Source organism: Neodiprion pinetum, chromosome 3 (assembly GCF_021155775.2).
Source record: "Neodiprion pinetum isolate iyNeoPine1 chromosome 3, iyNeoPine1.2, whole genome shotgun sequence".
Classification (NCBI taxonomy): Eukaryota; Metazoa; Arthropoda; class Insecta; order Hymenoptera; family Diprionidae; genus Neodiprion; species Neodiprion pinetum.
Genome location: NC_060234.1, coordinates 38,035,505 through 38,052,900, shown reverse-complemented (window position 1 = coordinate 38,052,900; position 17,396 = coordinate 38,035,505). Strand labels below are relative to the sequence as shown.

The following is a 17,396-nucleotide window of genomic DNA, read 5'->3' as shown; positions in this document are numbered from 1 at the left end:
CGAATGTTTCGTGCTCGTTTCAAAGTATCACCGCTCAGCTACATTTAATGATTCTGACTTGATCCTGAAATCATTCAGAGTTGAGAACTGCCATTCAAAATTCAAAATTCAGCCAGTAAGATCCTCTCCAATATTGTAGTTCGAACTTTTGTTGCGAAGTCACGAGTACAGCCACTAAAAACATTTGAAATTTAATTTTTACACGAAATTAACTTCAATGCCGAGGCTTAGAACTTTGAACCATTTGAGCTATGGATATCGCACAATGGACACTTTGGTATATAATACAAAGATTCTCTTTTCGCGACGCGTTTACAAAAATTTCTTCAAACGGAGGTGAGAAAACCTTTTGCTGCCAAACAAAGTATCCGAATGGACACGCGTCAAAAGCAAAACATTAATTCCGAACGACAAGTCACGGGAGTGATAAATTCGAATCGGGTGTTCACGTTGAACATGGAGTGATCGAATCCTCCCCTGGCGCAGTTTGTCTGACGTAAGAGGCGATTAGAGCTATGCGGGAATTTCACCGAAGTCTCGAAATGACGCTTGAGCGTATCTACCATGTAGCTTCGATGTAGGTCGTGCAGCTGGGTAGATTTTAGCGATCAGGAGTATTCCAACGTGAAACGCGCTCGTGACTCGCAGCATTAAATACCCGATGTCATTACAAAGGCAACATTTCCTCGGCCGGGCGTGTTTTCGCACAATTTACATAGGAACCTCGCTTAAATCGGTTAAGCTCGCGGCTAAACCCTATATACATGTACAATGTATGTACCGCACATACCCGTTCGACCCATCGCGTCGGCCTTTGTCCGTCCCTCCACGAAGCCTGCTTTCGGCACTATTGCCGATTGTTTCCCATTCCCGAAACCCCCGCGATTTTAATCGACGAGTACCCTGATTGGGTCAAGACCCGGCGGCGCGAATGGTTCCGGAAATTTGACACTACGCCTTCTGGAATTGGACTTTTTAACACCTTTCGAACAACGTTTTATATGCACATGTAATTTCCGGCGGCTGCTGCGTATTCGCCGATAATTGACACGGTACAGAAATTTTGTACATCGAACGTATGGAATCTAGACGCAGGTGCGCACCGTAAAAAAGTCTTGCGAAGTAAGTTGAAGGCACTTGAAGTCATAAAATTATGGAGTTAAGATGTCGCGTGAAGTTTTTTGAAGTCGTAAGGTCACGGTGTCAAAATGCCTCGTCGAGTCTTGCGAAGTCACGTGCAGTCACCTGAATTCATGAAATCACGGAGTCCCACTTGAAGTGTTAACGAAGTCAGTTTCCACCCAACTTCATTTCCCCCCTCGCGTCAAATGTTCTTCGCCTATCGTCCAAGGCGGGAAAATAACTCTCGAATGCACATCCGGAGCTTTTGTGATTTGGCTGCCGGGCCTTCCTTTCCTAGTTACCGACCATGTCTGACCCAGGGCAGCCACGAATGGCCCTTCATACTCATTCCCCTCAGAAGTACAATGATTAGATGTTGACCGTTTTAATTAGAACCACAATAGCGGCATGGGGTCGAACTGTCGGTCGCTCAGGAGCCTGGCCGGATAATGGAAAACCCTGCTGGTCGAGTTAGGGAGCCTCGGCTGTTTACCCTTACCCGTCTGCCTCGATCTGACCTGCGTATTCTCGGCGATGTTACCGTTATTAGATCTCGACAGTGTTGATTAGATCCGCGATAGAGTTGTGCAAAGTCCTACCGGGCGTCTTGGTGAAAAGCTTTTCCAACCGACACTCGAGCACCTGGAATAAAACCATTCGGAGTCGCGGCGGAACGAAGCGGCCACGCTCTTCCCTTATCTGCGCTCATGGCAAAACGAACATTCAAATGAGGGTGAAAAATTGGCCAGGCGAAGCTTGCGTGAAAAACGAGTAAAACGGACGCGACCGAGGATTCGACGTCGGGTATAAATATATGCGGCGTGGCACCGATCTTCCCCAGATTTTTTTACATTTCAGAATATGTCGCGTGCTCGGGGACGTGTAATTCATTTAAACGTATCTGGGCTGCGGAATTACATTGCAAATTACGTTTGGATTCCATATTTCTATCTACTCGGCGTGACGGGATTTCCGGATTGCGGTTTGATGCAGGGTCAGGTTATAAGGGGTGCCGGATTGAAACGGTTACATTTTTTACCCAAAAATCGTACAAGGCTCACGTTATTTTTATTTATTTACTTATACTTTTTCATCTCGTCTTTGTCAACGATCGAGGTGGCGTTTGTACCGTTCAAGAACTGCAAGCACGAGCGATCGCGTATGAAATATCAATGAAAATTTCACGGAATCTTTAACGGCCGAAGTTAACGAGTTAGTTGAAACCCATCTCTCCTTGGCAAACGAGTTCAACCTCAATCTCAAAATGAAACTCCAATATTTACACGCTCCTTTATATATATTTCACTAACGATTCTCCGAACCGTTTTCCTGATCTCGGCATTAGACCATCGTCGGCGGTATTTGAAGTCAACCCAATTACCAGAGTATTTGTCGAATTCCTTGGATCCGTGTCATTTCGTCAGTAGATACATTTACTCGACGTACACCGTGTCAGTCGTTGATACTTGTTCGCGAATCAAGTATCCACCGAATTTCCACCAAACGCACGCCAGACATTTTTTTATTATTATCAAAAAGTTGCCAGTAAATTTTTTTTACTTTTTCGATAAATCGATAGAAATTTCCTCACGACACGTAAGAGCAGACCATCCATTTTCTTTCACTGTACTGCTAGCGGCTCTATTTTCAGTGCAGTCCAATCAACGAAGATTTTTATACACGTTACACTATATCTGCGTCGCCGTGTCGTATTAAGGGGTAATATAACACTTCATGTGCACGAAATCAAGGGTCGTTTTCTCCAATTTCTCTAAGAAAAATGAATGAATATTTTTCAATTTTGAGTTTCACACGTGTTAATATAAGTCTTGAAGTATAAGAAAAAAAATCTTTTTTAATCGTTTTAAAACAAAATGCCGGTGGAGAGGTTGACGAAAAGGAAAATTTTCAATCTAGAGTAAAAAACGAAAAGGATTTTATAAAAAGATGCCAAAATCAGAAGTTTTCAGGAATATAAATTTTTCGAAAAATGGCGTCAATTCTGAGGAAAAAATTCAAAAAACGCAATAACAGCTATTCTCTTGGTGGTTGCTTGTGGAAAAAAAGAAACTTCCTTTCATCAGCCACTCCACCGCCATTTTGTATTAGAATAACGAAAAAAGAACAAAAATTTCCCGAACTTCAAGCCTTGTATTACATTACATTTTAACATGTATGAAAATCAAAATCAAAAATTATCGATTAGTTTTTGTCAGATAAATTGGAGAAAATGATCCTTAATTTCGTGTACACAAGGTGTTACGACCTCTTAAACATTCACGGTGACTAGTGACTTCACCCCATTGAGATATCAATCCCGCACGTGATTCTGTAGCGATGTGTGTCAGGTATAATGTACTGTAACACCAAGATTCTGTTCGGCGTAACGAGCTTCGGGGCCTCGACACAGACCACCACCGCGGACTGCCTGACGCATAAATTATCGTCCTACATGCGGGCTGCAGGGGTTCGTATTATATATCTATTATGCACCACGCATGGTACACCATGCCCTACGTGATATGCACGGTGTTTACGCAAGTGGGTAGAATATTGCAGCAGGTATAGACGCGGCTGCCCAAACAGTCGGAAATAATTCAGCGGGCGTAAACGTTGGAAATTCAGAAAATAGACTGCTTGAATTTTTCAAACACACTCATCCTTAGTGCTCGTCAAGAGAATATCCTTTCGCAATTGCCATAAATCTCATGAGTAGTCCAGCTCCCGTACAAAGAAGTGACAGAGGAAACTGTAGAGTAAAAAAAAAGCAACGTTTAAATTTACATGCTTTTTTTTACGTCACATACGAAGGGGCGAACGGAGAGATGAAGAGCTCCCTGCATTTGTCGCATCTGTATGTTTATTTTTTATTTTTTGTTTGTGTTTTTTTTTTTTTGTAAATTTATTTCTCGTTTTGTCCCTCATTTTTTTCAAGGGGGACCGTGAGGCTCGGGAAATAAAAGGCTGAAGGATCGCACCCCGCATTACGCTTCATCGCGTGACCTACGACTCGGCCCTTTCTATGTATCTCTCTCTCTCTCTCTCTCTCTCTCTCTCTCTCTCTCTCTCTCTCTCTCTCTCTCTCTCTCTCTCCAACTTTGTAGGCCTCTTTGCGACGCAGCGGCTGCCTTTGTGACCCTCGATGTATGCGGTCAAGTTGCGTACAAACGGAACACGGTACGTATACACGGCCATGTGGCAAAGGACCTTCCGTTCCTCAAGCCCGGAACGCGCATTGGTCCGACCAATTCAGACAAGCGAGATGGTACTTACTCGATGGATGCCATACGAGGCTTGGAATTCAACCCCGATTTTCCCCACCGTCAAAATGACCCACTCCACGCTCGGTATGTATGCCGATCCTTGCTTAAAGCTCACGCTGCATGTCCGTATTACACACACACACTCTGTTAGCCCGAATAATAACGTGAAAACATAAGGGCGGTATAAACCACCCCCGAAAATACAACCCTTGGTATATATAATGCGACAAATTAGCTGTCTCAAAGAACTTGGCTCGGAATTTACGATTACATGTGACAATTATGACGGATCGAAGCATAAGATCAATCTTTTCGGATGATTCGATTATTCCATACACTCGATCATTTGTATGGGGAAATTTGCCGAAGATTGGAAAATCACCGGATAAAGCCAGATCGGAGAATCACTTGATGAGCGTTCGATGAAGTGCTTGGAACGCGACTCTCCAATCTGATCTAACCCCGAAAAATCTGCAAACCCGTGCGAAAAATAACGAAGAAAGAGGTTCGCCCAATCGGATTCTTATTTTCATTCAAATCTCGGAGCCGTTACTTTGGAGTAGCAGATTACAGACACACTAGGAAGACGAGACGTATATAGGTATAATGTGATGTTTGCGAGGAAATTTCGCAAGAAGAAGTCGTTACTTTGTATGGGCTGCTGAGTCCAAGGTATTTTCGCTTGAAGAATATCACGTTGAATTATGGAAAACTTTTTTTCAATAAGAAATTAAGTAGATAGGCATATATAAACCTTTGAAAGAAATATGTTGAAATTTTTCCCGAATTGCGAATACCGAAGATTGTGTTATCTTGAGGAAACTCTGAGACTTGGAGGAAGGAGGAGAGTCGACGTTCGTCACGAAGGCTCTCTACGTGAGTACACGAGATAAATCCTGAAATGGCCAATCGCTTTTAAGAGGATATCCATTCTTGAACGACGTCTGGTACAGCGTTACATAGATAGACTATCGACAAGCTCGATGCAGAGTGACAAGAATTGAATACCTGGTTGCAATTTGAACGTGACGGGTGAACGGCTTCCTCCTTGTGACATTTCGCACTTTATTTTTGTTCCGGTAGTCCGAGTAAAAATCGTTAAATTGGAAACGGCCGATAGCTGCGCGGAACTCTTTGAAACGATACCGGCACATGCCGACTTCCTATTAACGGCTCCGTCTCTGAAATAATTGCTCGAAGGCTCGCTCTTTGAAAGTAACTGCATTCGAGCATTTCGCCAAGTAAAGTTGAAATTACAGCCGAGGCGGAAAATCTGCGATCTCTCTTGGCTCTTGGCCAAAACTACCCGAGCTTCAGCCGTCAAAAGCTTCGCGCTACTTATGTGTTATACGCCTGCATGTGACCGTGTGCTGCGATGCACTGCAAAGCTCGCACTAATGCTCGCCGAATGTACGTGTGTACATGGAGGCCGACAGGAGTCTTGAGTTATTGCACATCGCACGTATCGCAGATTCTTGTAATTTACACTACACGGTAGGATTTTTTTCCCGTGGTTCGCATGATCGTAAATACAATGCGTGATACTCGGACTTCGCTGGGGAGTTTTCTAATTCGAAAACCAGGGGAAAAGTTTTCAACGACTTTGTCCGTCGTAGGAAAATTGCACGAGTTGAAGGTGCAAATCATATTATACCTATGGATCGTTCTTCGTGAAAAAGCGCTAGGATCCAGCTGTAGCGAAAACTCGTAAATTACACTTCTTGCTAGCCGAGTCGTTCACCACGAACCTTTGGTTGTCTACCGAATGAACTTGCAGGTTCGAAATCCTAGTTTTTGGTGCATCTGAAGCGAGCCGCTGCTGCGGTAGAGAAAAGTATGCGATTTTGATGCAGATCGAGAATCGCGACGCCCTCCAGTTCCTCGGTTCGCGCATTTTTCATGCTCATTTTGCGAAAAATCTTATTCTTCTTTCGGCGCTGCACGACAAATCGGATCGGAGATTATGTATAAAATTGACTTTTAGTTAAGAATATTGAAACTCGTCTCATAAAAATTATTTCTATTCACGTATAAATCACAGGCAGCGATCCTGCTCCACGGCTTGAAATTTGAATAATCTTGGCAGGCCGGAGCGATTTGTAGCGAAGGATCGATATACCGATAATCTCGCAGTTTGTATTACTGATCCGTAAATAACACAGTCGTTGATAAAACAGGACGATCTAAAACACGGCAGGTTGGATGGCAGACCCGAAAACACTCTGCATACATCTTCTAAATGGGAACTGAATCGAGACCCTGGAGTATTTTTTTAGAGTGGAATTTGTCAAGAATATTCACAGCGCTTCAAGATCGATAATATATTCCGGGTTATAATACTGCCTGTATAACGAACGGCTTATCCGTATTACGCAACATCCTCGCAACTCGATACCAAGAGGGTTTAACGATCAATGGGCTGAGATATCGCGGAGGAAATACTTACGCAATGGGTTTATACACAAATTTCACATGCAGATCATGAACATACATACATATATGTATATCGATGTATTCGGGTGGAATTTGAATCTAGACCAGAAGATTCGTATTTCCCCGCGACGATTTAAAATTCACAGAGTCTATCTTTCGCCGATGTATTTATTGGCGTTAGAATTTTACAAGTACACGGGCTTTAGAAAATATTGCTAGCAGTTCTCAACGAAGTCTTTGTACAGATATCAATAATCAACACCAATATTTCCACGAGTGAATAAATAAATGTAATACATCGCAGCGGCGCGTTACGGCTGACGTTTCTTATCGCAAAAAAGAAACGAAAACGTGACGACTGTGGAAATAGAAAACAAATTATATGTAATGGAAAGCCGCGTATTTTTCTCATGCTGAAAAAACTTTTTACAAAGGGTGGGAAATCCGCTTTGCCGCAGACAGTTGGCGAGAAAGGTTTCACGCTGGGCTTGTTAAATTCGTCCAGACAGTTAGCTGTAAAATATACTCTTAAAGTCGTTTTGAGGGTGGTTGAAATCGGCTGGTACAGGGAATAACTGCGACACCGTGAAAATATCTATGATAAATCTTGCTGTTTATACCCATCGCTTCTGGCTGCAGGGAGATTTCGCATCTTAAATTCCTTGTCAATTGAAACTTCTGCAGCACAATCGAAACCCATCGAGGGTTCTTTGGTCTGTTTTCCATTAGCTGCTGTTGCAAAACGTGACTTAAAGTTAAAACGGGAGGGACGATGAGAAAATTTTCTTCCATGATACCAAAATTTATATTGCGATGTACGGACAATATAACTGATTTGCTGCGAGAGAGGGACATGGAGAGTTTACTGAAGGTCGATACCCAACTTTCGTCAAAGTTTCTAAACCAACGAACAGCGTAAGGTGGGTGTGGATGAAATTTATGCTGATGCAGGAAACTGACTGCAGTGAACCGAGCGATCGAAGTCTTACCACTGTTTCCCACAATATACTCGTATATCAACCACTGAAGAGCAAGTAATCAGATACGCTGCACTTCACGCCGTATAGCGCTAGCCGGTTTCCCTTCAAACTTGTACGATGAACGGTTATTCGCAAGCTTACATGGGTATTTCTCACTAAATTCCGGAATTTAAGTCTCGAGTCATTAATGCTGAGCCACAAGGATTTATTATCGATGTAACATTTTTATTTACAAACAACTTATTGACAATGTGATTGTGAAAGACAAAAACCGAGAAAGAAAAAAATTTGGTCAATTTATTGCTCTAAAAGTCATTGTCCCTTGGTTGTTCATCTCAAATGTAACAATATTTTTAATCATTAAATATTGCTAAAATATTTGAAAACGAGTGTTAATTGTACGTCAAATCTTTACAAATACATAAAACAGATAACCAATTTTAAATATATATCCCGTTAAATAAAATCATTCCCTCACCGTGTTACGAAGATTCGATTTATGATCGCAGCTTTAAGTTTTTAAAACCTGGTAACATCCTTGATATGTATGTGTGGTTTTTTAAAATACTGAAATGAGTTTTTGCAGAAAAGCATTTGGTTGAAATTATTTAACAGTTACATTTTTCTTCGTTATTATCTCACTGTACGTATATAAAGGTAAATCATCATATATGCATATGTTTTAATTTTTTATCGCGGTTTGGGGAATAAAATTCATACACAAAATGCTAAAGCAATTTGAGACAATGTGCCGGTGTTTTCTGTGGCTTTTGTTCGAATTCGTCATTCCCTCACGGCCATTCTTCATTATATTCAAAAGTAAGGGGGATGACGATTGTACGAGGGAATGATTTATGCAATACTATACATATCTTATTAACTTTATATAAAATTGTCGTTTGGACTTCTTCATTATTTTTCATCAGGTTAGATAGCATGTTTTTTAATTTTCAACAGATGTATAGCGAAAAAATGGCAAGACAAAAGAAGTTTCCCCTATTTTATAATTATTTTAAACTCATTTTTCTGTATCCTATAAACAAAAATATGGAAAACCATTACTTTTAAACAAACCTTATTCAGTGAAACTTCCGATTTCTGCGTTGAAAAATGGTCTTCTCAGTACAAAAAATTGCGTTCAAGCCCTATCTGAAATTTCGGAATTTTATGAGAAATGCCCATATACATTTTCCTACACATGCAGGTAATTTCTGAATAACTCGATCAGCGGCAAATGGCAGTTGCAAAACTAAGAAGAAAATCTGCGACCGATTTTCGCGGTGGTAGTTGGATAAAACGCAGCTTGATTGGTTGCGGCTTGAGGCGTCCATCTAGATAAATTCATGGAAGCTTTTGCAGAATACACGGTAGGGGAGGAGTAGCAAAGCTTGTTCGTAAATCATTACATTCTCTTTGCTCGGGGTATGGCTCGTAAAATGGGCGACATCGTGAAGCCGGTCGAATCGATGGGGTAAGGGATTCCATCGACGTTTAACGAGATCATAATGAGGAACACTTCGCTCTGCTTTGGCGGCCATGGTGCGGTTTGACCGTATCAACCTCGGCCCAAAAGCCTCAGGCATTAGGCCGTCGCGTCAAACCCAAAGTTTCAATGCGCAATCTTCCCGCGATTCTATATCCCATAAAAGATCCCTCTTGTACCTTCACTTCGTCCGTAATGACGCCTCGAAATTCAAGCCTTTGGTTATCGACTTTCCTCTCAAATGAGATAAGATGCAATATAAAACCGGTCGAAAATTTGGCCCACAAAATTACCACCAAAGTCTTTGAAACAGGAGGATCGATTACTTTTTCTATACTACCGTACACTGCGCGTAATATGATTTTTTTTCCGTGTGCTAAATCACTTGCAGATTTATATTAACTTTTTTCAGGCTTGACGTTACGACCAGCATAACGTATCATGTAAAGATGAAAATGTAAGACGCTTAACGGACTTTATTGAGTCAATTAATTAAAGACAGAGTTTGAATCGTTCAAATTGTTCCGAAGTGGCGCTCCTCTCAAAAATTTGAAGAGTAATAAAAAGTTTGAGAAACAATTTATCAATTCATTCGTTCGCGTATACACGTAGAACGCGATCGAGATAAGTTTGTTCCTGCTGACTACTGCCACCTAATCTATAATGTAAGTCGACGACTTATCCGCTCTCGCAGACACTGATAGAGAAACTTAGTCTGCAAGACCAAGATTAATACATGCGTCCTGTCGCTCCATCGTCAAAGGGAAGCAGGCGCTGCAGTGTATAGATATGTTGATACGTCAAGGCGGGTAAAGTTGGGCCAAGGGCAAAGCCCGCAGAACCCTCCGGGAATTACCTTATACCTCCGTCGCAGAAGGGAGCAAAGTAGAAAGAGACCGAGCCAGAGACGCGATAATAATCCTTCACCCTACTTGGTGCTGTTTTATATAATGCGCTCATGTACTTAACCGAGCTATGTACATACATGGCGTATAAATATAGCAGTGGGGACGCAAATGGAGCAGGCAGGCAGAACGGGCTGATTATTAATGCCGCGCAGCCTCTTGACCCCAGATATTTGAATTTTCGAACGATATTTGAACGGACCATTCACGCGGACAGTGTCCGATACCGAGAAACCATATTGCGTCTGAAACTCCTAGTCGTTAGCCTCGGAATTTGGCACTATTTCAGCCGAGCACCTGCACCATGTACGAAGCTACGAGACCTGCTTCAAATGGGTTCAACAAGGATCAACTACGTCGACTTGGGTCGAGTCATCGTCGCCGAGTATTTCCCGAAAAGGCAACTCTCCTCTGCACGGGGCTGTTGAGCATTAGGTTGGTATTAGCATCATAATGATCCCATGAATACAGGGATCACTAATTACCCGTTAGCTCTGCTTCGCATACCTATATCCACTCTCCTTTTGACGCTACCTTCTGTTTCACGTAGTCGGCTGCCATACTTAACCACAGGTTCGCAGCCAGTTTTCGGCTTTTACTCCCCGAAGCCCCTCAAAGTTCGTCTCCACTTTTGCTGAACAGACGCGACCAGAGCTTGCAGCTGACCTGATCCTCAATTTACGTTTTGCTGACGTCTGTAGCTTCGAATCGCTTGATTAACACATTTGACACGGATATCCAGGATGGACCATAACGAGGAAGCGATAGCATGAATTTGTACATAGGCCAACAATTGCTCCGCATGATCACTTCATTCGATACTATCAATCGCCTCAAGAATAAAACACCACATGGTTGGCGATAGTTTGCTAGCTACTAGTTTGAAAAAATCTCGTAGCCAATTTGTGAATGCACGGAGATGAACACCGGCACTACGGTGCACCCTATTTACGGCACATGGTCCATCGCGGTTGAGTTTCTACTAGTTTGAATAGAAATTGCTCAGGAGCTGCAGGCGATGTATAATGCGGACCAAAGTAGCGAACCGCATGAAAGCCAGTGGACCAGTGCAAACAAGCCACCGAATTACTCTACGTTTTACGTTTCATAATGTGGTACTCGTTCGCGTATAATACAAACTACGTCGAGCTGAAACCCGGGAAAACTCAGGAGAGCAGATAACCTGTATATTTCGAAACGGGGGAAGGGGCTGTGATCTGTTGGGAAGATACGTGGAGGAGAAAAATGCTGCGTCGAAAGTACTGGGGGATGTAAGCATGCATATTACAACACCATGGGAAAAGACGAACTCACTTAGGTCTGTCGACTGTGGAGACTTCGTTGTCCCGTATAAATCAACCGACCTTCCTCCCCCTGGAGTCGCCACAACTCACGCTCCTCGGTCCATTGTCTGTTTTACCAGCTATTGTTTTTCAATAGCCGTTTGTCTTTCCACCTGCCAGGTGCATTGTTTCACTGGCTCGCATTCAAGTCAGCGTGACATTCTCAACGATCATCAGTAAATTGATATCATAAGCGTACATAACCTTATCTCCAAAGCCAACGTAATTGAAAAATCAGGATATCCAAGATATGCTTCTGCGGCTTTTGCCATATTTTATAAGAAATACCAGGCCTTTGACGGCTTACTTTCTTCAAGTAAATCCAATCACAAATCATGTGAGCTAATCGGTATTCAGCAGGTACGAATGAATTTCGAATGAATTCTGACATGAGTTTTCAGACGTATACTGAATGTGAAATCATAATCAAGCTATTCCTGCCATCACCTTGTTCAGCGTGAAATACCGCTGAAAAACTGATGAGTTCGCGAAAGTGTCGTACAGCCGAAATAAAATCGCAAGTGAGAGAGCGATGGCCATGTTGATTTCATGAGAACATTCACATGTGAAATACACGAGTAAGATTTTTCTTATTATTTTATAAACTGCGACTGAATACTTGGATCGAAAGAACCATTTTTGCATCCAAGTTATGAAAATCTTCCTGAAATTTAGAATTCATGTAATGTGGGTAATGGCTTACTCTTAAAATAGGTACGTTGAGTTACATCACGTTGATGGATCTCGCAGGAAATCACGATAGTACGTATAAATTATGAAGATTACTATTAAAAATAGAACCACAGTTCATCCACATAGATTTCGACAACATCGAACATTCTCTACGGAATTGGTAAATGGAGTACGGATTCGAGCAAGAGACATTCTTAATCACCATACCGTCTGGTTATTGTCATTTTTCGTGATCCCCGCGCGTTGTGTACCAGGTTGATGAACTTTTGTCAGCGTGTGGATCAGAGTTTGTGTTGCCTTGTACGCGCCCTGGGGCACTCACAGTATCGAGACAAATCCGTTCGCTACATATCACGAACAAGGCGTAGATATGAATACTCCACCTTTCCTTTGAATATTCCAATGCACTTTCTGCCCTGTGGGAAATAATCATATATGTTCCAGGAAAAAGGCCACCTGATTAATACCTACAGACGTAACTTTAAATGTGGTTATAATTTTTTAGCTATCATCCTATGGCTTGCCGAACTGGGTTCAGTGAAAATTAATTCCAAAGATTCTCTTTTTTTTTGTTACCTCCTGAATTGATCAAATATCTAGATAATTCTACTTGCGACCATAGAGAACAGTATCGGATCTCGATAATTGGATTCGGCTCGCATTCATACCATCAACCTAATCGAAGTACCTAGACTATAAAGGCGAGTTCTAGCTTTGTTAGTCAGCGTGCCTATTTCTAAATAAACAAAGTTTCGCGCCATGACCAAGTGTCTTTGGTTCTCTTTTCTTGCCGACAGTAAGTACGTAGATACGGGGAGTGCTTATTGGTGGAGCGAGTGATTTCAAAAATTCTCTGTATTATCAACCGTGGGTAAGATAGATTTCAAATAAGTGGCAAGCCTCGCTAGGATTCCGCACGAAAAACATCTGATTTCCAATGAATGGCCGTAACAGGGATTTGGCTTTTGTTTTCGGCTGGTTGATTTGACAGTGGCCAACAGTGGCTGTGAAATTAGCTTTGAAAATTACCCGAAATATGGAAAACAAGCCATCGCAACAGAAGCCGGCAGAAAACACAGGTCGTCAACGCTAATAGAATAATTGTATAAATAATCATCCGTACCAACTGACCTTGTTACTTTTGTTGCAGAAGTCAATCAAGATGAGTTGATCCTGCAACAACAGCGGCGAATCGAAAAAGAGGTTAAAAGTTTATTTATTTATTTTTTCTCAATCTGGAAATTTTTCTCCAGCAACTTATCCAGCTCTGCTTCCACGTTGTAGATTTCCGAGTCGATAGCTTTAGTAGGGGAGAAGGAGCCGCTCCAAAGTTTGGAGCGTGAATACCTGGAGGATGAGGTTTATCTTTCCAAAGCTAAAACCTTAGGACAAAAATACTCTTATATCCGGAGGACCAGACCCGACGGCAATTGCTTCTTCCGTGCTTTCAGTTACGCTTATCTAGAAAGACTGATCGACATTAAAGATGAATTTGAAAAATTCAGGGAGCTCGCGCTTAAGAGCAAAGATAATCTTGTCTCTTTAGGATTCCCAGAATTTACTGTCGAAGACTTTCACGACACGGTAAGTAATCATCTTACATATCCTTTTAAATTTTGTTTAGAATTATTACACCAAAAGTTTCAGATAAATTCTTCAATTAAACTTGTGCTTTCAGTTCATGGAGGTCATCGACAAAGTGGGTGCTGGTACCGAAGCTAGTCGCTTAGAGCTCCATAAGCTTTTTAATGAACAAGGATATTCCGATTATGTTGTCGTTTATCTCAGGCTAATCGCATCTGGCCAGTTGCAACGCGAGGCTGACTTCTATCAGCATTTTATCGAGGGAGATCGCACGGTTACTGAGTTCTGCCATCAGGTCTGTTGTTAATACTCAATGTATAAAAAAACTACAGCTGATACTTTAACATCATTTCCATAGAAGCTGCAAAACTGAAACACTTGAAACTATCACTGGCTTTGTGATTGTTGCTTTTAAATCCTGTCAAAATCGTGGATGTCAGACTTTACCAAATCGCATCAATTCGAACAAAGTTTTATAAAGTGACACTTAGAGTAATTATGTTTCAATTAATGCATTTCACTATGATATCATTTTTCTTTTAATACAGGAAGTGGAGCCAATGTACAAAGAATCAGACCACATCCATATTATAGCGATGAGTGCTGCTTTGGGAACAGGAGTCCAAGTGCGTTACATGGATCGAGGTGCTGGAACAGAAGCAACAGCACATGACTTCCCAGAGGGAGTACCGCCTGCTGTTCACCTTCTCTACCGACCTGGCCACTATGACATCCTCTATCCTTGATGAATTTGTTCCTTGCTTGCTCTCCTTCTTCCTCCCATGTCTTACAAAATTGAATACAGTCCATTCCCAGATCCACAACATGAATTAATCTTGAAGCATTAAACAAACTAAATCGATGAATCTTGCATGTCATATCGTTTGTGATTTTTTAACGTTATACAGAGTGCTATGCTCCATTCTAGACATGTAGGTTCATCTGTACAACGCAGGATACTCGATTCCACCTGGAAACCTAGCTGAGCGACTATCTATCAAATCCAAAAAAGTGGTTCGCTGTAGACGACAACAAATTATATAGTATAAATTTCAAGTTGAGTATTCTGTCTAACAGATCACATACTTCTGTGTCCAGAAAGGAGCTAAAAACTCTGTATGCGGTATGTATCAAAATCAAAATATACAAATTATTAAAAACGATTACTCACAGAACTGTATTAGCTCTTGGATGATGATATCGCGTCCTGTGCAATCGAACAATTAATGTGAATCTGTCCACAAAAAATAGAATATAAATTTGTGTATTACATTGTTCTCTTTACTTGTTGCAATACGGTCTTACTACAATTCGCCCTAGGGCTAGTATATTGTCATCCAATATTACCGTTATAATAATTTCATGAGCTTTTTCTTCACCATTTTATACACAAAGTTCTACGATTGTGAGACCCAAACTGGTTAATATTAGTAAACCTCGACATACTGAGGTAATGCAAAAATTACTTTATATAGTAGGTAGCTAATGTTAAATACTTTTTTCATGGCATATAAAATATTTGAACGCAGATATATTGATTCAGTGTACGCGAGAATCTGAGAGTATTAGAAATTGAAAAAGATCGACGACTCATTTTTATTATAGGTAATAGATCATGAGATTCCGTTTTTTGGGTTGTCTGATCTGTCCGTCATTGTTATTAGTTTCATACTCTGTTATCACATCAGTTACCATTTTATAAAAACTTTTAGAACTGGAATATGTATAATTAAAAAATGTTAATTTGATAAATGTATCCAAATCTCAACGTAATTAACATTTCGTAATAAATCAAATAATTTGGCCTTAGACATCACAAAGATTAATCATAATTATTGCAGGCATTGTTTGGGGGAGGGTAACGTATTACTCAATAGAGAAATTCTTAGAATTCATAAGAGCGATTATTATCCGAATTTAATTGTAAGTTACGATTTTCTAAATGTTTTACCTTGCATTATTTTTATTGACATCTTCTCTGCGACATTTAAATTTCAACTTGTCGAATGATGACACTCATTGTTTGTCCTAAATTTCTTTCAATTAAATTAGCATAATTTGTTAAGCTATTATACCTTGATTCGAAATTCAAGATAATAAATAAATGTAATTGAATGTGATTTTGTCATTAAATTTATGAAATATATTTATCATGTAAAATGGTTTCCTTACATTGAGGTAACTGTACGCCTGTAATTGAATCAATTAACAATCTCATTTACAGGAAATTAATCCAATCACTGTTATCACGATTCAAATATCGTTGAAGGGCGAACAAATTTTTTATTCTTCGGGCAGATGTTTTCGAAATATATCAAACCATGAACGGAACATCTAAATTCTTCTTTCCGTATCCGATGTACATTGATCCGTAATGAGGTGAGTTTAATTTATGATAAAAGGTCATTCCCGGCCAGTACAGGCTGTGTAAAGTAACCATACGACATCCGAGCAGGAATTGTAAATCCCAGCATCCTAGGAGTATAAATTAAACGTTCTTTTTCAAGTTTTTCTAGAGAAATAAACTCCCAGCTATGGTTCGAACCTTCTGGAACATCCGTGTCGATAGTGTCTAGAAAATCAACAGCGTAATTGTAATCTGATCTAGTCAGCAGATTCGTATTCCACTTTTGCTGCGGAAGTCGACCATGCAAAAATGACTTTAGATGTTGAGCTTCGGTAAGGGTTATCCCTTCAAAACCTGGATTTTCTATTACTTCTCCATTGGGAGCCTTGAACCAAGCGCCCCTGGGAACGACGAACGCATCTTCGTTTATTAGATCTACAAGCGAAGCCAGGCGATCCTCTTCCTTCAATTCTTTTGGAATAGGTCCCTAGATTATTGTAAATTGATTAGAAGATCGAATGTTGTGCTCAAGTAAATTTCACGATAAAAAGTACGTCATAATGCCGTTTGGAATCTTCGTTTGGTGGAAAAGGTGGATTCGCCTTATAAACGTTGGTGATTATCGATGGATCACCTTCGAATCTTGTCACTGCTAACGGTGTTAGAAACCTTCCACATTTTGTGACTTTCGGCATCAACAGCCAGTCCAGGCAGTTTGTACTAATTGTAAAGATTGAAATATAATCATAGTTCACTGCAAAATGTTATCAAAGTACGGTACACGGGGATAGTGACACGAATTTTGCAAAGTTGCTCACCTATAAAAATATATCCGACCACTAAGACATTCCTTTTCATAACCATAAGCAACGTGGTAGTCGTTCTGTATCCCGTTAATTCGTCCCCAGTAATAGCATTTGCGGAAATGATTTTCGTTCTGTAGAATTATCAGAGAGTTTTGAAGGAGCTGAGAATTTTCGGTACCCACGCAAACGCCGGCGTGCCCTAAAAGATCCAGTGTATCTATCAGCCTAATACACTCCATAGTGTTTCACGAATGATGAAATTTTATCAATTGTGGAAAAGTTGGATTTCAGATAAAGCCTGCGGCAAGATTTGGCGAGCAGCAGGATAATACAAGGCTAATAAACGTCAAAAAAAAGCAAACGCTCGGTAAGCGATAAAGTAAAGTTTGAATTGAAGCGCCGCCGTGATAGCTGCGAAGCGCTACGGTCACAGCGGA

General features: G+C 40.8%; 2 protein-coding genes across 2 annotated transcripts; one reads left to right on the top strand and one right to left on the bottom strand.

The window, feature by feature from the left end:
- Positions 1-13,135: 13,135 nt before the first annotated feature.
- LOC124214459 (ubiquitin thioesterase otubain-like) lies at positions 13,136-15,952 on the top strand. The gene is made up of 5 exons (XM_046616731.2): positions 13,136-13,301; positions 13,373-13,425; positions 13,507-13,806; positions 13,901-14,101; positions 14,355-15,952. The coding sequence occupies exons 1-5, from the start codon at positions 13,259-13,261 to the stop codon at positions 14,550-14,552; spliced, it is 795 nt and encodes a 264-aa protein (XP_046472687.1). The 5' UTR covers positions 13,136-13,258; the 3' UTR covers positions 14,553-15,952.
- Rsph9 (Radial spoke head protein 9) lies at positions 15,318-17,198 on the bottom strand. The gene is made up of 4 exons (XM_046616729.2): positions 16,972-17,198; positions 16,708-16,873; positions 16,352-16,640; positions 15,318-16,281 (listed from the first exon to the last, which is right to left on the bottom strand). The coding sequence occupies exons 1-4, from the start codon at positions 17,196-17,198 to the stop codon at positions 16,121-16,123; spliced, it is 843 nt and encodes a 280-aa protein (XP_046472685.1). The 3' UTR covers positions 15,318-16,120.
- Between the last annotated feature and the right edge of the window lie 198 nt (positions 17,199-17,396).

Coding starts and splice junctions, on each gene's coding strand:
- Rsph9 (XM_046616729.2), bottom strand. CDS start 17,198: ATGGAGTGTATTAGGCTGATAGATACACTGGATCTTTTAGGGCACGCC. Junction 16,641..16,707: donor ATTCCAAACGGCATTATGAC/GTACTTTTTATC, acceptor ACAATAATCTAG/GGACCTATTCCAAAAGAATT. Junction 16,282..16,351: donor CGACACGGATGTTCCAGAAG/GTTCGAACCATA, acceptor TTATACTCCTAG/GATGCTGGGATTTACAATTC.
- LOC124214459 (XM_046616731.2), top strand. CDS start 13,259: ATGGAAAACAAGCCATCGCAACAGAAGCCGGCAGAAAACACAG. Junction 13,807..13,900: donor TCGAAGACTTTCACGACACG/GTAAGTAATCAT, acceptor TTGTGCTTTCAG/TTCATGGAGGTCATCGACAA. Junction 14,102..14,354: donor TTACTGAGTTCTGCCATCAG/GTCTGTTGTTAA, acceptor CTTTTAATACAG/GAAGTGGAGCCAATGTACAA.